Raw genomic sequence first — 21045 nt, forward strand, 5'->3', positions numbered from 1 at the left:
TTAAAGGGGAGGTCTCTACTCTCCCTGTGGCCAAACTACACACTTGTGTAAGACGCATTGCTGATGCTGAGGGAAACGTGTAGGTCCAGGTGTAGTTACCAAATAACATGGTGGCCACAGTAAATGTTGTGTATGAATTTAAACTCACCTCCACTCTTGATCATTGTATTCCCTTTATCCTTGTATTTGGAATGATGTAAACATTTGAAACACTTAATGGTATTGACTACCAGTAATCATTTCATCTTAAAATACTATATATTTAAGAACTCGCAATTATTTTGTATTTAGGAAAAATGCCTCCCTACACATACATAAAGATGATTATCCGACGGCACACCACTCTTGTATGTATGGATACCTTGATTTTGGTAATGGTGTATGCAAGTCAGAGTTGAAGTGGTCATCTTTGATTTGCAATCTCTAATCGCACAGAAATGAAAGCAAAGCCTAGCATAAAAACGAGCTACAATATTGCAGTGTGCAATGAAAATCACAGTTAGAAATACACGTGTCCGGCAGCTCCGGTTTGAATTCAGGCTCCGCCGCCGAGCGCAGGGACGCGCCGCGCCATTGGTCTGCGCCGGGCCGGGCCGGGCCGCGGGATGCTAATGAGCCGCCATATTAGTCAAAGGCTCTTTCATTCGGGTGGGAGACGGAGCGGGAGGCGGTTGCATGGGTTTGCAGCTTTTCTTTTTTTGCAATTTCCCTTGGCTTGCTTTTCTTTGTTTTGTTTCACGCGTTGCATGAACTCAGTCCGGCGTTTCCCCCCTTCCCAATTTAAACTGCTTTGCTATAGCCCTTTCCCCAAGTATATATGTGGGTTGTTTTGTTTTCCCCCACACAGATAAAGACGGTTTAAAATAGCATCTGTGCGCGGATTTTTGTGCTCCTCGTTTTGCAAATCGCTCGGGTTTTTGGGACAGACCTACTGGATTTTTTTTCCCATATTGGGAATTTGTCTGCTTTGCTTTTGTTTGGCCCACCACTCTGCTCTTCTGCGTCTGCTGCTTTTTGCGACGATGGCGACGACAACTTCGACCCCGGCCGGGCAGAGGATAAGCACCCGCTCCAGCGCTGCCGGCACGCCGCTCAGCCCCACCAGGATCTCCCGGCTGCAGGAGAAGGAGGAACTGCGCAACCTGAACGACCGCCTGGCCGTGTACATCGACAAGGTGCGCAGCCTGGAGTCGGAGAACAGCCTGCTGCACCTGCAGATCTGCGAGAAGGAGGAGGTGCGGAGCCGGGAGATCACGGGCTTGAAGTCCCTGTATGAGACCGAGCTGGCCGACACCCGGAGGAGCCTGGACGACACCGCCCGGGAGAGAGCCCGGCTGCAGATCGAGCTGGGCAAGATCAGGACGGAGCACGAACAGCTCCTGCACAAGTGAGTCTGTGCACTGTAGGGTTATGCAATGGGTTCCCCCTCCGTCATCTCCGGGGATACAAGTCAAACCTCTCTCTATAAGACAGCATTTAAGCATTTGTCTTCGTGGAGGTGACGGGTCTGGTTTTAGCATAAACTCACTCGCACACACGGTCTACTTCTAGGGAGTCAGTTAGACTGTCGATCCACTGAAACGGGACTGTGGCCGCGGCGCTGCAAAGTTGGCACCAGAAGTTGCTTGCTTGTGGATATCGGGACAGCTTTGTTCCAGGGCTTTTTCCCCTCTCCCTCTCTCTCTCTCTCCTCTTCTTGCTGCCACACCTACCGGGTGGTGGGGGAGGGGTGGGTACCTATCCCGTCATTTGATTGGAATCCAGCATTAGGCTGCGTTTCTCTTGTGATCCCAGCGTGCCAGTTCACCCCCCATGCTGTTGCAACGCATTTCTACTCCACGGTCTCAAATGAATTGGTTTGGTGGCTTTTGTCGGCCCCCCCCCCAGGTCCTGCCGCTCAGATCCCGGGGGGCGGGGGGGGTCTCTGCGGCGCCTGGAGATCAATTGATAATGAGCTACGTCACTACTACTATGCCCATATTGGGTAAAGAGGGGAGGGGCCAGCGTTGGACTGTGGAGACAGTTGCCACTTCGCTCCAATGTGACAGTTTCGGCTACAGTGTGTCGATCATGTAAACAAGAGTAGAGTTAATCTGGTTTCAAACAGTATTCCTGTATCACTCTATGAAGTGTGTGTATATAGTGCACGCCTGGTTTGTCTTGCTATAAAGTTAATATGTTCTGATATGTATGATTTATAGTGACCGTTTTATAATGTCAGTAGTTTTTTTTCTTCGAAAGGTTTGGGATTGTACTTTTCCTCGTCCGCTTCCTGCCACTGCAGGCGTAGGCGGTTAAAATATGCTTGGAATCAGTCCTGCTCTCTTCCTGTGACTGTTGTCTTTCCTAAGGAATTGCTTCAACGGTTTCTTCATTTCTGTAGGAGGGGGGCATGCTGTTACACTATTGTTGCCATTCAAAAATCAGTTTGCGTTAAGCATGGGCAGCAAACCAAGTTTGTGAAACGAATGACTGTGGCTTTTGGTTCTGGTGTGATTCGTTTTTAATTGTGCGAAAAATAGTTTGCATGAATGGAATGTATGCATTTGAAGGCCCTGGCGTGTTGAATAGGACCGTTGCAGGAGTCCAGTCACATGAGGGCAGCGATTGTAGAGGTTTGTAACATTTTCATTTAGAATCAATTGAATTTAGTGCTTTTCAATTAAAATAGCATGACGGCATTAATTAGTTCTTTGTTCTTGTTACTCTTGTGATTTACATTTGCTAGATGCATACTAGGATCATACAATTAGAAAAAGCAATAATTCTACTTTTTTATCACATTTGTAAATTAATCCTGTTTGTTAATCTACAAAATTAAACCTGAAATAAGAATGTAAGTATTTGCATTTAATTTTCTTCTAATCCTTTAATTCAAGCATTGCGGATCTACGAGTTTGAACATATGGGTGGGGGTGGTGCTGAGTAGATTATAAAATGAAAACTTCAGACTCCTGCATTGGTTAATGAAGAAGCCCAGCCATAAGCAACCTAACCCCCATGATGAGCCATTTTAGGTCTTTCCAGCCTACATTCAAACATTATCAGGAGCCCATCAGTAAAACACATGGTAAACGTGATGTCTGAGATTTCAGGAGTCCCTGAATTACAAATGTCCTTCTTCTAGTCCAGTCTTCTCAATTTCAAAGTGTTTTAATATGTATACAATTTAGAACTATACAGGATGCATTGCATTGCATTTTTTTTAATAATATGGATATTTTTTATGGTATGGTTGACTGCAATGTCTTTCCATAGATAATGAATATTTAACTGTATGCAAGCCTGACTTCAACTTGAGTAGTGCATTATTTTTTTTTTACACCTTGCCAGCACTACGTAGCTTATATATGTATACATTGCTTTTGAATCTTCTGTATTTTTAAAGAGACATTTAATTGTAGATCTCTTGTGCTTAAAGGAATGTACATCCTTTGGCGCTAGAATCTGAATAGTTTGCAGATCTACTTAAAAGCTGTACTAGTTTGGAAGATCATTTGGTTTGGTTTTGATTGATGGGAGCACTGACTTTGCTTGTGCAACTGTCTACAGATTTGGAACAGATGCAATGAAATTATAAGGGTCCAATCTGAAACAGGTGTTTTAAACAAATCACAAAACATGCATAAACAAAAAAGCTTCCCCCCCCCAACACAAGGCTCGGTTTCTCATCCGCAGGACAGTTTGAAGCTGAAAGGTTTTACTAGTGATGGATTTGAACAGCTGCAATTTGACTGGGCATTTGCAAGATTCAAATTTGCGTAATGATGAAGTTGTAAGCAAGACCGCTTTAAATGAGCATTTACAGCACAAAATGTATTAGGTTTTCAATGCAAAGCATTGAGTGACATGGCAACTGGAGGATTTTGTGTTGGTATAGTTGCTCCCAAATTGTGCCAGCTGTTATGTTCTCGTCCTGCCTTTAAACTGAAAAATACACAGGATCCTTTTGTCTTCACTGCCATTTGCTGCTACGGAAACCTATAATGCATTTAAATTCTTAATTTTCAAGGAGTTTAATGGGTTGGTTTTCTTTTGGAGTCACTGTCACAATGTCATTGCCATTTTAACCAAAGCTTTAAAAAAGTAAAAAAAAAAAAAAAAAAAAAAAAAATTCATTGTTCTTTTTACATACAAAATCTTTAAATTCTGTCCACAAACTGCATGTCAAGGGAGGTATTACTTCTCATCTACCTGCCTGTTAGTTTTGTTTTTCCAATTCATGTGTAAAATTCTTGAAATACCAGTTGCATTAATCTCATTCTTGTTGCACCATATCTTTGTGTTCCACTGTCTAGCCCCCACACTACATCAAGAAAGGTGCTGAATTTGTACTGCGACCTTTTTCCCAGTGTTGATTTTTATTTTAAAACATTCCATATCCTTTTATATTTTGCCATGTTTAATTTCAAAACCTCTTTTCCTCTTCAAGACAAAAATGCTGCTCATGGATTCTTCCAGTCCCGAGTAGATGCTGTGAGGCATAATGGAACTTGCTAGTTTTTGATTTTAATTTAATTTGACAACCTCTTCCTTTTTTGAAATCCTTCGAAGAGTAGCCACAGAGCGCTTTACAGACTGGTAAACATACAACAAACGTACAGTAAAATAAAATACATAAATACAATCAAATAAAAATATAAACCTGTAAACATTTTACATGATCTAGAATAAAGTGAGTGAACATTTAAGTTAATAAACCATTTAGGCACGGAGGAGAGAAAAACTAAAAAACTCCTATAGATGGCATGTAGGAGAAAATGAATCTCTGGGGGTCCATGGCTTAGGGCCTAGGCCTAATGGTTGCCTCCCCTCCAGGCAGTATAGTTATTACAGCAGCAAGGAGATCAGAAAGTTCTTTATCGGTGCTGCTGGCTGTGGTCTTCCCTCTGGAGGAGGCCTCTCGCCGGTCATCGGGGATGGTGATGGTGGGGGTGGGTTTGGACCATCAACAGACTTTGGGTTGTGATGGCTCCTTAGGCCTTGGGTGTGAATGCCCCGTTGACCCTCCGTGGTGAGGTGCCTCTGGGGTGGGTTGTGCCTCATCAGACTTCCATGGTGGGGGACGAGGTGCCTCATTGGACCCTCGGAGGGGGCTGTTGCTGGAAGACAAGAAGGCAGTCATGCTCAGATACTGGTCATGCAGTGCAGGACATTTCCAAAGACAGTTGTGCAATTGCATGTCCATGGCACACCGGTGGCACTATGGGCTAGAAAAACCGAGACTAAATCACAACTGAAGACTCATTTGTTTAAAGGCTAAGACAGAGCCTAATTTTGCCATGTTTAATTTCAAAACACACTGCTTATATGTGTGTAAGGCAGGGCTCAGATCGGCCTGACTTCTGTTCTCTCCCCTCTGCCAAACCACCGAGGCTGTGATGCTTCACCTCGGATACAGTATGAACGATTCACTGGATTACTTACAATTGTTTATCTGTTTGTTTCGTACTGTGTCTGATCTGTGCGTCTGCTGCAGTTTTAAACCCAGTGGTCTGATGCATCATTTCACATCATAGCTAAACTCCTCTGCAAGGAAACGGTTTTCTTTCTTGAATGTGGACCTGGAGCCAATTGGCTTATAGTGATGATGCTCCTTAAAATGATATAGGTTGAGGAATGTGACGGTTAAAACTAAAAACACATTTAGTGTGAGGTTTGGTTCACCGTGTTGTATTCTCTTCTGTAGTTTTACTTCCTGGCTGTAGTTAAAGCTAAGCTTTCTCCTGCAATTGTGGCCACTTTGTTCTGTCCATCATGGTTGACCTTGCACTCTGAATACAGGATCATTGTGTAGATGCCAGATAACTAAAACAGGAGCTTTATCAATGTGGTCTTTTTAGTTTGGGTCACTTCTTACCAAATGCCTTCATAGGAGTTAATTCCATGCTGAAATGTGCCCCCCATCCTTATAGTTAAACCACACTGAAGTATTTGATTCACAATGGGAATCCTGGGATGGTCACATCCTCTTGCTGTAGCAGGCCTATAGTGTTTATCAGCTGTAGTGAGTAGACATGCCTATTAGTCATTAGTTTTTATGGTGGACTTTAACTTCTTACTGTAAAACTAATATATAGTCAAAATTACACTTAAAGGGTTATTATACTGCAGTATCTGATGGCTTGCCTTGAATGTTCCCTACCCCCTTTTCAAATGTGATTTTGAATTTACTTTTCCCCTCATTCTTGTCCCCCCCCCCCACACACACACACCCACACATACACGCACACACACACTCCTAAATAGTATATAAATTAGAGTGATTAGAAGTTCTTATTTCAGATAAACTTGGTTTCTGTCCATTGTATACATTTAAACAATTGCCACTGTAGTAATGCACTTATGTATTAGGATACACTTTGACTGTTTAATTGTAATGACTATTGACTGTCACATCAACAAACAATGTACAGAAAATGTCAGAATATTCATGGGAATTTATTAAATTGTGAATTATACTTTCCTGTGTCAGGCCAGGATCGTCATCGGCATATGAATGTGTTGCTCTAAATTGAATCTATGGTTTGCTTATCTGTTCCTCTTGTTACAGCTATGCAAGGAAAGAGGCCGATTTTTCGGGAGCCCAGTCCAAGCTGAAGGAGATGGAGGCAGCTCTGAACTCCAAGGAGGCTCTGCTGGCCACTGCCCTATCGGAGAAGATGTCCGTGGAGGCCACACTGGCTGACCTGCAGGACCAAATCTCAGAGGTAGCGCTTTACATGGTGTTGTGGGGCATGTAGGAGTTTTAGCCGTTCTGTCAGTTCTGCATTTCCTGAGAACATGCAAGATTCACAGACGTACAGCTTTTCAGTGTGAAGGCAGGTTTTCAAAATGGTTTTGCAATCAGGTTAGATAAGAGCTTTTAACGTGTGGCCTCTTTTGAAGCAACACTCTGTATCCATGCATTCCTCTCTCCCTTCATCTCTGCCGTCACATTCCACTGTTGTCAATTAGTCAAACCCGTCCTGTTCTTGAAGTTGCCTCGGAGGCTGGTGCAACAGTCTGTATTTCTCCCACTCAGGAGACCTCTAGTGGCAGGTGTCTTTCACACTTATAATAACAGCATATAGTCTAATAATATGGACACCAGAGGGAGCTCTTGCTAAGGTTTTTGTACTCAAATTGGTCTAGTAATCAAACAAAATATAAATGTTTTAAAATGTATACCTGCATGTTTGTTTCAAAAATATGTTAATTGCCGAAGTCTTGAATTTTAGATTTACATGACAAATCTGATAATTGTAGAACCAATCAAACCACCAAAGCGGTCAATGTTGAGGGAGAGCAGGGTCACACTGTGGCCTCGGGCTCTCTTAGGATCAGATCTCCTGATGACTGAGTACTAGATCCTGTAGTTCTGCTGTTGACATGTTAGCTTTCGCAACTGAGGTAAAACTGGACAGACGTCTAGATTGAGAATTGTTTTGGTCTTGACCCTTGAGACTATTGAATAAGCAGTGAGGAAATGCTGACCGTTGACTCTTCTGCCCCTGTCCCCGTGCTGTGATGCAGCTGGACACCAGCATGGTGACAGCCAAGAAGCAGCTGGCAGATGAAACCCTGCAGCGCGTGGACCTGGAGAACCGCTGCCAGAGCCTCTCCGAGGAGCTGGAGTTCCGCAAGAACATGTTTGAGGAGGCGAGTATCCCTTAGACTGGAAATGCCATCACTGCTGCTCATGAACCGCTAAAAGCTCAAATTGTATGTGTGTGTGTGTGTGTGTGCATTCTGTGGAACTGTTTATATTTTGAGGTTAGGTTCACAGCAGATTTTTAAGGCTTAGGGTTTTTTTGTTTTGCTTATAAGAACTTGTGTTTTTTATGACATCGATATCATTAAAATTAAAAGCTTCATTGGTAAGTTGTGTGCAGTATGGGGGACGGCCAAAGTGACATTGAGCAAGGGGATGAAATTAATTATTGATCCCCTGCCTCTCTGTCTCTCTCTCCCTCTCTCTCTCCCTGAAGGCAGTATAATATGATCTCTAACTTGAAGCCATGTCTGAAAAGCGCAGTCCTAGCCAGTGAGCTCTGTGACCTGAAAATGGATTGTGCGATGTGCCGACCACCCCACCCCCCAGTCAGCCCTGTGTGCGAATCGGAGCACCGTGCCCCCTCTGCTTTGTGCTGGGGTGGTAATGGCTGCCATTTTTGCTCCCCTACAGGAGATCAAAGACACACGGCGCCGACACGAGACCCGCCTGGTGGAGGTGGACAGTGGCCGGCAGCAGGAGTACGAGTTCAAGCTGGCGCAGGCACTCACTGAGATGAGGCAACAGCACGACGAGCAAGTGAAGCTGTACAAGGACGAGATGGAGCAGACGTACCAGGCAAAGGCACGTAAACCTGCTAATCTACTCTGGGATTGCTTCCAAGTAGTTTATTTGGAGGTGTGGGGGATTACAGTAATGTGCAATATTACATTTTCCTTCTGGCATTTCATGTAATTTGCACTCTGGTATTCCTTTGATCTATAATGAGGGCTGACAATTTCTATCAGGCCTCTTTTACTCTCTGTACTGTACAATTTTTATCTTCAGCACAATGAAGAGGCAGGGTATCTTTAATGCTGTATAGTTAAATCCATCAATCCCAGGTTTCCATGCTTATCTCTGACAAAGGTGATTTGAACAGAAAATTTCAGTGGGAAGAAACTTTTGTGGAGCCGGGGTCTGCTACTCCAGGTCTCCTGATTTTTTTTTTTTTTTGTTACAGTTGACCCCGTAACTGCACCGATTTGCATGCTTAATTAGAACAACTTAAATAAGTGTAGCTATTAATTCTGTGAGTTTACCATTTAAAACTACCACAAGTGATGCATTTCCTCTTAACAGCTGGACAGGAAACGTGAGCTTTACCATAACCCAGTAGTATTACTATTAGAAGTTCCTCTTTCTATGTAGCAGTCTGTGTGCGAGCCCTGACCCGCGGTGTTGTTGTCCCCCAGCTTGAGAACACCAGGTTGTCCTCGGAGATGAACAGCAACTCGGCCAGCATGGCCCGGGAGGAGCTGAAGGAGACGCGCTTGCGTGTGGAGACCCTGAGCGCCCAGCTTTCCAGCCTGCAGAAGGAGGTGAGTGGAGAGAGCTGCAGCTCAGCTTTTGGTAGCTGATATCTTTTTTTTTTTTTTTTTCCATTATTGCTTTTACTTCTCCATAGCTGTTCAGTCTTTATTGGAGGTCTCTCATTGAAAAGAGGATGTTGACAATTTCCTTCTAGTTATTTCCCACAGATACTTGAAGTGTTCATATTCAATGTGGCCATAGTTAGTTCAAACATTTTAATTTACTCTTGAGTGGTTTATTTTAAATTTTTTCCCTTGGTTTAAAAATGCAAAATCTGAGGTTCAAAAGAGGGTGCAAAATGAGATGCTTGTGACCAGACCACTTCGCTAGACACAAGGTATCTGAGTTACACCTCTGTATCCCCTTCAGCAGATGTGGATGCCGTGTCTCTCTGAGGAAACATCCCCATTTGTCGTTTCTCATCTTAATGTGCTCAACCTCCGAGCGAGCACTGGGGCTGTGTGACCACTGTGACTTTGTGCTCTTTTTGCAGACCCGGGGATGGCAGGACCGCATCATGGAGCTGGAGGCGGCACTGTCCCAGGAGAGGGACGGCAGCCGCAGGGTCCTGGCCGAGAAGGAGCGAGAGATCGCCGAGATCAGGGCGAAGATGCAGATGCAGCTGGACGAGTACGAGCAGCTCCTGGACGTCAAGCTGGCCCTGGACATGGAGATCAATGCCTATAGGAAGCTGCTTGAAGGCGAGGAGGAGAGGTGAGCGACTGAGAAACCCCCCATCCTGAAAAGTGAAGCTGCATATCCTGGTTGTCTTTTGATGGTTTTGACTCCCCAGCCAGTCTTAATAAAGTACCCAGGGAAAGGGCTTTATGCCACACAAACTTTATGGTGGTTTTCTGTCTTTTATTAACTGTATATTGTGTAAAACAGTCAGCCCTGCTGCCGGTGAGTGTGCAGTGTGTTTCAGTGTCCCTGTCCCCGTAGGCTGAAGCTGTCCCCCAGCCCCTCATCACGGGTCACCGTGTCGCGGGCCTCGTCCAGCCGCAGTGTGCGCACGACCCGGGGCAAAAGGAAGCGCGTGGATGTGGAGGAGTCGGAGGCCAGCAGCAGTGTCAGCATCGCGCACTCTGCCTCGGCCACCGGCAATGTCTGCGTCGATGAGCTGGATGTGGATGGGAAGTTCATCCGCTTGCACAACACCTCTGACCAGGTGAGACCATTGTCCTTGAGTGGTAGATGACAACCAACCTCTTCTGATATATTGCAAGCAAATTTAGAAATTGATCTGAGATGTAAGAAAAAAGGTCAGTGTTCTCCCCATTTCCACACTTTGATGGGGAGTGTGAGTAGTGAGGTGTCTTGACTGCTCAGTGCATCTTCAATGACCATAATGAAATGGAAAGTGTAGTGTGGAAGGCTAATCACGGGAGAGAACAGTTACAAGACTAATATGATCGTGCTCTTCATACACCCTGAACATGTTCTACATTTAGTTTCATTGCATCAAACAAAGCTGAAGTCATCCTTCAGATGACCTCAATATATTGACCCTCCCAGAGCTGATCTCCTGTCTTGATGTCCCGTTACTTTTACTCCCCTTTCTGTACAGCTATCAGACTGTGGAAAGTTTGCATTTGGTTGCAGAAAATGCATGTACTGTGCTAGCCTCATCTGTGATCATGTTGCATCCCTTTCTGCAGGATCAGCCAATGGGAGGCATGGAGCTAATAAGAACTATTGGTGAAACCTCAGCCACCTACAAGTTTACCCCCAAGTATGTCCTAAAAGCAGGCCAGAAAGTGACGGTAAGCTGATGTTTTGCTCTTGGGCATCCCACAGATTTCTTCAATTCGAGCAGCAAAAATTGAAAATCTGCTATTAACAAAAGTAGAGCACTGCCCTGGATGTATAGTCTCCTGACAAATGTACCCAAAAAAAGCATTCTGAATTAATTAAGTATGGAGGGTTTCATAATTTACATGTGCATTTCTTTTATGCAACTAAACATTTGTTAGAAGATTGCTGACTGCAGAATTCCTCTGCTTATTCTCCCAACCCCACCCCCATTTGTTTTAGCCAATCTAAAAATCAGGGCTGCTATATTGATTGCCATGCTCCTGCATTATGTACACCACACTAATTTGCTTGTTTAAAGACTGAAAACATTTTTGGCTTTTCCCAACTGGCCTGCTTCAGACAAATGTTCCCAGTGGGAGACTGGTAATAGTCAATTTCTAAGCAGACATCCAATAGTCTTTTCAAAGCACCCAGTGAGTTACTGATGTGACAACAGGCTTATATAATGTAAACTTTACAGCTATAGCTTTTTTGTGTGCAATTATCAGCCAATGTAAATGATTTTTTTTAATGCATTAAATCTATACATTTTTTATGTATTATGATTTCACAAAACCTGTGGACCATCAGATAACTGGGGTGTGTATTGAATTGTAGTTACATAATGTCCTGATTGCTTTCTATTCTAGTCCTTATTGGCAATAGGAAAGGTTGTGGCTGTGGGATATAGTAAGTACTATTGTTTTTTTGAACAGATCTGGGCTAATAATGCTGGAGTGAGCTCCAGTCCTCCCACGGACCTCCTCTGGAAGAACCAGGGCTCCTGGGGCACCGGCGAGGATGTGAGGGTCGCACTGAAGAATTCTCAGGGAGAGGTACAGTGTTTCTTCATCTGAATTTCACCAGCTGAGCAGTTGGGGCAGGAAGTCTGTGGTCACTGTGTGCTTTTTGAGGCGGAAGTCAGTCTAGTAGTTTTGCAAGAGGGCCACTACATGATTACTATGCATGCTCAATGTTCTTAATGGGTGAAGGATTTCTGTAATGGGCTATTCTGTTAGGATTAGGCACTGGCATTACTGTAAAACACGAATGGTAAACTTGAGATCTTCTCCATTCCTGCTGCAGATCACTTTCCTTAATTGAATTCACATCAGTTCCTGTTAGCATTGCCCAGTGCTGAGCAGTTCAGGAAGTGGCCGCTATGGTTTTTATTTGAACAGTTGTGAAATGTGCATTTCAGGAGGTGGCTCACCGGACCACTGTGTACAAAACCACATTGGCAGAGGAACAGCAGGAGGACGACGAGGAAGAAGAGGATGAGGAGGAGGAAGACGAAGTTGAAGTAAGTGAGGAAGTCCTTTCATCAACATGTAACCCCTTGTTCTGCAGTCATACTGAAACTATTGGTCAAGTAATTCTTATTTTTAAGGTACTGATTCAAGTGACCTTCTGTTCTCAATATGATACACTACACAATGGACTCTTCAAACACTGCAGTGCTCTTTTATATTGTGCAGATGTCTGTCTGGGCCTTTTTTAATCTGCAGATTTGAGCTTATGATACAATCACCCTTTCATATCTGCATTCTTGGTTTGCCTGTGAGTTTAACTTAATGCATGTTCAGAATGAAACCCAGAGGTTTCCCTGATAGATATGTAACATGTCCATCACAGTTTTCCAGTGCCAAGGTTCCTGTGTTGGTCAGCAGTTCCTGTCGGGCGCTAGTGCCTTCTGAACTACTTCCTGTGTAAAAACGTTTTCTGTAGATCAGATGCAGATTTGTTGGTTATTCAAAGCCATGTTGAAGCTCGAGCCTTTGACTGCTGTGCCACCTGATCTAGGAAATAAGGTGCGAATAGTTAAACTTCATATTGGTCATCATTGGAAGCTGTGTAAAAGGCCCACAAAAACATTTTACTGATTTAATGGACCATGTTCTTCCCTCACTGGCTCCAGTGTTTCACTTTTTATTCTGTGGCATGAAGTATGGTCCTATTGAAGTAATTTAGCAAATGTTCTGCCCTACTGGTTAAACGTATTTAATGAATACATATTTTAAATGGCTATGTTTGATTTAAAGAATCTTGTCAGATTCTGGTGTGTATAATATTCTCTAATGCCTTTTTCTCTCTCGCAGGGAGATCCACGGGCGTCCAACAGGAGCTGTTCGATTATGTAAACTTTCTTGTGCAATCTACCTATATCAAAGTGATTATTTTCTGCTGCCAACAGACCTTTCTCAGAAGAAAGCTATTTTTGTATCCTTAGTTTTTACTGTAAACGACGTTTCTAGAACCTTTTTAATTTTTTTCTTTACTATTCAAACACAGAACACTTTGTAAACAGTTTGGTACATACTTTTTCTGTTTAATGTGAATCCAGGTCAATCATGATTTTGGACAGGTTTGTAAACTTTTTTTTTTAAATAAAAAAAACACTATTTTTTTAGAATAGCTGAATTATAACAAGTCTGTGATTTAATGGGGCAGCTTGAAGTGTAAAATCGTCTCCTTGTTGAGGTGCTGTGAATTTGTTTTTTTTACTGTATCTATATTAAGTGTTTTTTTAAAATGGCATTTTAAAGGCTTTTCCATATTGAAACTGTCTGAGTTATTAAACATGGTTTTAGTGTGACGTTTCAACAATTTGTTAGATAGGCAGGGAGGTGCATTTTTTGAATGTAGATATTAGCCTTTTACATGTAAAACAAAAAAAATAAACTATTTAAACTTTGTTTTTTGTTTCTTCTCGTGGAAAAATTCTGCAAATGAAGTGTTCTGTGAAATTGTTTAGAATGACCCTGTAAGAATGCAGCTCCAAGTTTTTAGATTGTAGTCTGAAGATTAACCATGAGGCCACCAGGGGTCAGAATGGGGATTAGAGTGAATAGTGTCACCCAGGCATGTGTGGCCATGTGACGTGCAGATTCTGATCTGAAAATGCTAATGCTAAATTATGCATAATCCTTACACATTGCTCCTAACATTTGGCAAAGAGCAGGAATTGAAAAGGCATGAGTTTGCAGCCCCTTATGTAATAGGATAACTACTGATTGCCCTAGAGTAAGTCCAGCAAAGAGTACCTGAGATGTACTGAATGCGTACGTGCATTATTCAGTAGAAGGGCGATTTGCAATGCTCAGTGAGCACAGGTAGGCCTGTTTGTCCTGCTTGTTTGCTGATAAAACATTGGGTAGCCCTTGATATAGCAGTTAAAATTGGAAGTCACCATTTAGTCATTTTCATTTCTTAAAATGCTGATAATGTCACAAAACAAACTACTAAACACTTCCCCAAGACTGCTCATCCATCTTCAGTCCCTGCTTTGTAATGTGAAGATGAGGATTTCTTGGGCTCTTCAGCAAATTTAAATGCAGAAATAATTGAGGGTTCATTAGGAATTTGTATTAAGAGTTTTAAAATCTGATCCACAGCTGTGAACTTGTCCTTGCCTGCATTAATCACGGCAATTTGCATTTTCTTCTCTCCAGCAAGTATGGTGTTTTCAGGGATTCTGTCTGGGATTCCAGTGACCTCTACTAATGTCTCCTGAATTTGGAGACAAAACCTAAAGTGAATCCCTGAACTCCCTAGCAAAAAAATTATTTGAAATGTGAGGTTATGGTTGTGATGAGTTTATACATGGAAAACATTGGAAGTGGGTGTGGAGTCTTCTGTGTGATTCCATCAGTTAAAATTAAAAATGTTTGTGGTGTCCTGTGGATTTTAGATGAAGCAGCTGAGATAAGATTTTGGGTTTGGGGACTGCTGTGCTCAGAATTAGAAAACGATTTATGTTGCCCTAGGGATGGTTATGTAATAACTAGTATTTTCAGATCCTTTCCCTTCAAGTTCAGATCTCTATATAATATTACGAAGACCATAATATGCTGACTTGTGAATGTGAAAGATCTGCATTAATGTGATGCAAAAAAATCTCAAGCATTAAAATCTGATTGAATCTAAAATTTTGAATCGACTGGCTGGGAAATGTCTGCATTAATGAAAGCATATATATTTGAAAATGTAGAACCAGATGTGAAAGCATTTGCCTGTGGATGCACCTAATCTGGGATGGGTATTAGCCTAATCTGTTCAGGTGTAAACAAACTCGGAAGCACACGTGTGTAATCTCAGAAATAATTAAAAATTCAACACTTTATTTTGTTATATTAGAATTAAAAGTTTACACTGCACATATATCTACAAAATTGCATAAAAACTGCAATCCATTGTTTGCATCAAACAGCTACATGCTGTGATGCATTAATTTGAGAGCCTTATCTTGGTTTCTTTTAAGAGGTACAGTGTTTACACAGCAAGGGGGGATAGACCATTTCATTTACATACAAATGAAAACCGGTACATTGCAAAGTGTGACCATATAAACCTGATATGCAGAATCTTGAATTGTTAGTGTTCCTCTCAAGTTATACATTTTAAGTAGCTCTTGTAGTTGTACCTTAAATCTAGATGGGTGATCATCTACAATAGAGCTCTTTGTAGATCCACAGAACCACTACAGTACCACGTTACAGTTTGCTTATCTTACTAAACCTTAAAAAAAAAAATAGGAATGTATTACCTACCAATTACAGAATAGCTTATTAATGGTTAGTATATTAGTAAGGCATTCAGCAATAATGTCTTGTTACTGTCTCAGGCTGTTGCAACTGGACTGTACTTCAGAAGGCCAGAAATTCACCCCAGTCATATGGATACCATGAGAACACTGAGACCCTGTCTTATTAGACTAAGCATCACTGCTTGATATTGTTTTCATATAAAAAGACAACCTCTTTGACATAATATACAGAAGACAAAAAAAAAAACAATGTATGAGTCCAGCAGAAGAATCAACCATTAAATGGACTTTTCTTTCCTAATTTGTTTGACAATATGCAAAAAGTGTGGTTTGTAGTTCAAATTAACCTTAAATGCTTGTTTAGATCTCCACGCATCTCATTTATGTACTGTCTTGGTAACGCGTGCTAATGGATTCCCATCAAAGATTGATGTTGCTCTGCATGGGATCTTATTTCTTTGAGGTGAAGGGTGGGTTGCATAGTGTAACAGGATGGAGGTTGACTTCTGATAGGAAATCAGAATGTGAAATGACGCACTTGCAAACCACCCCCAGTCACTGATACGCCACTGGGCAATGTGTTGCAGAAAGAAATTGAAAATGTTGAGATTTCCTGAGTGCAACTGACACTGATGTGCTTTTAGTGACATCTGGAGATGCAATATACGCTGTCAATGCACAAGAACCCATACAATGTGTAACAGATTGCATTATTTCCTAAACCTTCAGATTTATTTGTGAAACACCTGCCATCTTTTTTTTTTCTGTCCATTGCAATCTGTGTACAATACATTTAATGATGTATTTTTAATGTAATGATTAAGACAATCTGGCTATTTTAACTCACCTCATCAATGTATTTATTTGAAAACCTGTTCTAATGTGTGTTTAAAATACTGCTCTGGATAAGATGCCTATAAATCTGTCAAATGCACCTTTTACCATGCTAAACACATGTAGTACATCAAAAGTTTATTATAAAGGCTTTATACTGTCCTGTGTTAATTCCTCATACAATAAATACCAGTAACCAACGCAATACATGATACCAGTGAAAAAAGTAAAATCCAGGTCTTCAGGATAAAAATACTTTATCAATGAAAAATGAATCGATTCTGCTTACATGAATATAAGTACATATAAAGGAAAGCGGTTTATGTACTTTGCATTATTTACATGACTCAAATATTGTAACTTGTCTGAAAACAAAAGCCCAAGGGCTATTGAAGTAGAATGTTTTTTAAGGGGTTAAAATGCAGAATTATGATTGGTTGAAAAGAAATGGCATTTATTTGCAAATTCCATTGGAGGTAGACATTTTGAGTGCTGAGCGACATCAAATTTCAGAGACACTCCGGGCCGATCTACTGCTTTGTAGGAAATCATATATTCTTAGGTGTCACTATGTAGCTAAACAATCCATCGTTCTCTCATTACGAAACAAAGGAATGTGCTTTCCATATGGACACATGATACAAATCTCATTATTCCAGCTTTTTTAGTCAATTTGTTTCCTGTAATTTCTAGTTTGAAAGGGCTTTGAGCAGGCTTACATAAGTATTCCCTATTGTTTCCACAAGAAGAGACATTTCCTGTCCTCTTTTTAACCTGTTTGCATTATATTTTTTAGGCTGTTTAATAGGTACTATGTATCCTATTTATATACACCAGCATCTGACATATATTTAAATCTAAGAGGCTGTATAATGCCAAACCCACTGAAATGATCCAGTCCTTAATTGTGATGGGGGTGGAAATATACATCTTGTGGTCTAGATTTCTGGAACTTCCTTCCAGACAGTTTTAACTGAATATAACGGACATATAATTTAGTTCTCATTTTGTAATTTCATCTGACATCCCATATTTAAAATTACAATACAACAAATACATTTAAATTGAATTGAATTTTTTTTCTCTATTGATGGTATAACAAAGAAAAATCTATCCCAAATGTCGTTACTCTTCATTGACAGAACGATGGACAACAACATCAATTGCTACAAAACCAAGGAGGTTACATTTGGTTCTCTAACAACAGACAACAATGAAGAGTATGTGAAACCATCAGTCTTACTGAATATGCTAAAGGCTGAGCATCTGTCTCCTAAATTGCCATACAGTAGTCAATGTAGAAAAAGAACAGGAGTCTCTCTTAAGAGGAAATCGCTACTGGTAGTGTGTTCCCTTTCTTGCACCCTTTGTTTCTAAATATGGGCTCTGTCTGTCTTATCAGCATAAGCAGCTTTCTGATAATGTTACGCTATGCTGTTCATTTGAGAATACTATAACAAAGCAACCGGAGACACTGAGAAGAAAAAAGCAAAGTATCTAACTACAGTTGCAATAAATGTTCAAGAATATATACATCTATACTTCCTGTTTCAAAACTGTATGTGTAAACTCCCTGATGGATTCATTATTTCTCATCTGCTTGAATACATATGCCACATTTCCCAAACATATTTAGTCAAGAACAAATACTTAATTTGAAAATTGCTGTTTTGAGGACAGCAAGAGTGTGTGTGCTTTAACTAGGGCTTGGTGAACTCTGGTACTCAACCTACATACTAACTGCTCACCCACAGAAGCAGTTTAAATTTAACATGAAAAAGAAAAACAGTCCTTGATCACCTTTCATGTATATTGTATGCTCTGCTTAAGACGTTAATGTATTTATAACTATAAAATAATATTTGGGTTGTGTTTGTTTTTAAACATACTGCTCCTGCAAGATATTGTCAAGATCACAGCTCATTACATTAGTATAGATTCAAGCAATATAAACCCACTGTGAACAGTAAGTAACACTCAAATGCACCTGCAACGCCATTTGTAATCTGTGAGTTTACCCTGTTCACATCCAACACATGTAGATGTTGTGTACAGGGCAAAGTAGTGTATAGTGCAAACTGCATTGTCACACTAGTTCACTTTTTAATACCTGGAAAAGTGTTACATTGGTCCATGTGGGAAAAAAGCTACCAATCCTTCAATGAAGTGAGTCAGATGACATATAAAACAACACAGCTGGGCACCTGGACCTGGAAGGCATTATTTTACCCTCTACTCTGCAACAATGGCCTGCAACTGTCACTTTTTAGAAAAGTAACTTGAATAAAGGCTTAGTTGAATGGATTTGGGATACAAAACTGCTTATACTTCATATTGATTAAAAAAAAAAGGCTCTCTGCAAACTGCCCTGTTTCAAAGCAGCACCTTAATGGAAGAAAGTCTATGAAGAATAGTGGCCCTTGGGAGAAATATAACAGGACATTTTTTAGTTTTTTTTAACTTAACCTTAACTACAGGCCTTTAAAATCATCCAAGGGAGAAACCCACATCGGGATATGGGATATTACATTGGAATTAAAACTCTTAGCAATCAATGGTTGCAATTAACTGTGAGGGAATAGTTCACCGTGTTCACCTAACCCTAGGCACACCATTTACAATAACAGGTTAACATCTTGTAGCTCTGAGTCCTCCAATTAATCTAAAAAAAACAAAACAAAAAAACAACAACAAACATAATCTAACTACCTCATATCACACTGGAGTGCAAATATTATTCACTGCACTGGGTGGAAATAGAAATGATCATTTTGGATTCCACTGGTGCAATTCAGAAGGAAAACATACAGGCATGATAAGGCTTAGCCATAAAAGAAACACCAAGGAAAAAAAAAAACTGCATCCCAGGAAACCAAGAAAAAAATACCCATGATGCTCTATTCACAATCAGAACATCCATTAGTGAGTCATTAAAAATGCCCCAAAACTGAAGAAATGTTGTACACAAAAAAGCTATTACATTTGAAGAATATTGGTAAATAAAATAAAATAAAAAATCAGCTATTAAAAAAGAAACTAAACAGAACCTATATTTAATTTGAATTTATTTGCCACTGCCACTTGATAGTTGCAGTTCATAATTTGTGCTGATAATCTCATCACCCTCTATATGTAATCAACTCAAACACATTAGTAAGCACAAATTATCTTTTTACTAATATAGTGTGTGCAGTGAATTTGTATTTCAGAACATAGATGAAAAGATTTGAGTTGCATATCTAATACTACCTGCTCAAGGTCCTAATGCTGATAGGAATTCGTTCAGATGAACTGTGGAATAAAAATACTACATATAAAATGTTTAAGTAAGTGATAAGAAAAGTAAAATATAAATGTACTGGAGGAGATTCAGACAAAAAATAGAATAAATGTACTCAGGAATATATCCTGCTTGTAGAATATGACAATATAATCTTTCTGTAATGTAAAAAATAAAAATAAAATATGTTGTAATTCCAATAAAACAGTATCCTAGAGGAGCCACAATGCGGAGAGGGGCAATTTTTTTTATCTTTGGATGGAATTAGTCCTGATTCTGTTGGTTCTTGGCGATTTAAAGATGATCCCCCTGCCCAGCAAAGAGACAGAACTCAAACAATCGTCTCTTTCGAGTTGCGTTTGACGGGAGGCAGCCCGAGCAGAGACTGCTGTGTCGACGGAGCACTAGTTGACTTTGGGAGAAGCAAAATCACTCTCTGATTGGTCCGACGCCATTCATTATATAGTCTACAGTGATACCTAAAAGAAACCTGTGGGTCAAAAACAAAAGGAGTTTCAAACAACAGGCTTAGAACAGGGCTTCACAATACACAGAAAAACATGCACGCAAGATGAACATGTGAACACTGCAATATCTGTAATAAGTCGAGTGTGTTGCAGAGCCATCGTATATCAATTTATAGAGATACACAATTAAAGTGTGTATGTGCGTGCGTGTGCGTACTAATGGCAATACTCACAAGTGTCCAAAAGAGGTAAATAGTAAATAGTGCAACAGTCAGTGCAATCAGTCCCACAGCCTCCAATCTGCTGCTAAAGTGCAGATGGTCCACAGCTCCACGCAAACACAGCCACCCCGAGATCGTGGCAAGGGGGGTGATGAAGAGAAAGCACACCATGTCTCCAAATAGAGTCCTCTTCTCATGCTGGGGGCCGGGGTTCTTCAACCACTTCAAAACCAAAAGAGAAAAAAGGAACAATCTGTTGAAACAAAGTGAATGGGCACCAGATTGTGGTGCACCTTGTGTGCATGTGGACAGGCATGGAGGATATTGAGACATGGGTGAGACCATTTCAAACTGTCAACTGCCAAATAGTCAACTCTCTTTGACCTTTTATTACTGCTTTGTGGTTGCTGTACATTTCTATAGCGAAACTACCATAGGATTACCATGTGAAGAACTGACACCAATCTCAGAGTGAAGACTTGTTTTCTTTCACAAGTCCAAGACTGCAGAGGTATGGGATGTTCACAGAGAATCTTACGCTGCAGACGCATTGGTACTTGCTTTCATACAAATTCCTGCATGCCAGCTCCGGGTTCACTTTTTTTTTTTTCTTTACACAGACAAGCTTCAGACATAACACGATCCCATTAGTGAGGGCTGATGTGAGCCTGTTCATTAATGATCTTTTGCCCTATGATGGAGCTGCACATCAGGGCTCCTATATCCAGCAGAGGGGAAGGGGAGATGACCACGCACACTCTCTTTGTCAGTTAACTCTTTCACATACATGGCAAAAGAATCGGGCTGCTACGTATTTTGCCTTCACTGGCTGCTAT

General features: G+C 41.0%; 2 protein-coding genes across 2 annotated transcripts in view; one reads left to right on the top strand and one right to left on the bottom strand.

Moving 5' to 3' along the window:
* The first annotated feature begins 641 nt into the window (after positions 1 to 641).
* lmnb1 (lamin B1) lies at positions 642 to 13557 on the top strand. The gene is made up of 11 exons (XM_066711346.1): positions 642 to 1387; positions 6554 to 6710; positions 7516 to 7641; positions 8168 to 8338; positions 8950 to 9075; positions 9561 to 9781; positions 10010 to 10235; positions 10726 to 10830; positions 11578 to 11697; positions 12063 to 12164; positions 12961 to 13557. The coding sequence occupies exons 1-11, from the start codon at positions 1023 to 1025 to the stop codon at positions 13000 to 13002; spliced, it is 1761 nt and encodes a 586-aa protein (XP_066567443.1). The 5' UTR covers positions 642 to 1022; the 3' UTR covers positions 13003 to 13557.
* A 1393-nt stretch (positions 13558 to 14950) lies between these two features.
* LOC136755006 (E3 ubiquitin-protein ligase MARCHF3) overlaps positions 14951 to 21045 on the bottom strand; it is a 38729-nt gene continuing 32634 nt past the window's right edge. Inside the window, exons 4-5 of the mRNA XM_066711347.1 lie at positions 20222 to 20431; positions 14951 to 20011 (exon numbers count right to left, since the gene is read on the bottom strand). Coding sequence (XP_066567444.1) covers positions 19853 to 20011; positions 20222 to 20431 — 369 coding nt within the window. The 3' untranslated portion in view covers positions 14951 to 19852. The remainder of the gene's footprint in view (positions 20012 to 20221; positions 20432 to 21045) is intronic.

Source organism: Amia ocellicauda, chromosome 8 (assembly GCF_036373705.1).
Source record: "Amia ocellicauda isolate fAmiCal2 chromosome 8, fAmiCal2.hap1, whole genome shotgun sequence".
Classification (NCBI taxonomy): Eukaryota; Metazoa; Chordata; class Actinopteri; order Amiiformes; family Amiidae; genus Amia; species Amia ocellicauda.

Excerpts from the sequence above, each read along its gene's own strand:
- lmnb1 (XM_066711346.1), top strand. The coding sequence starts at position 1,023 with ATGGCGACGACAACTTCGACCCCGGCCGGGCAGAGGATAAGCACCCGC. Across the intron at positions 6,711-7,515 it reads TGCAGGACCAAATCTCAGAG|CTGGACACCAGCATGGTGAC; the intron begins GTAGCGCTTTAC and ends GCTGTGATGCAG. Across the intron at positions 9,782-10,009 it reads CTTGAAGGCGAGGAGGAGAG|GCTGAAGCTGTCCCCCAGCC; the intron begins GTGAGCGACTGA and ends CTGTCCCCGTAG.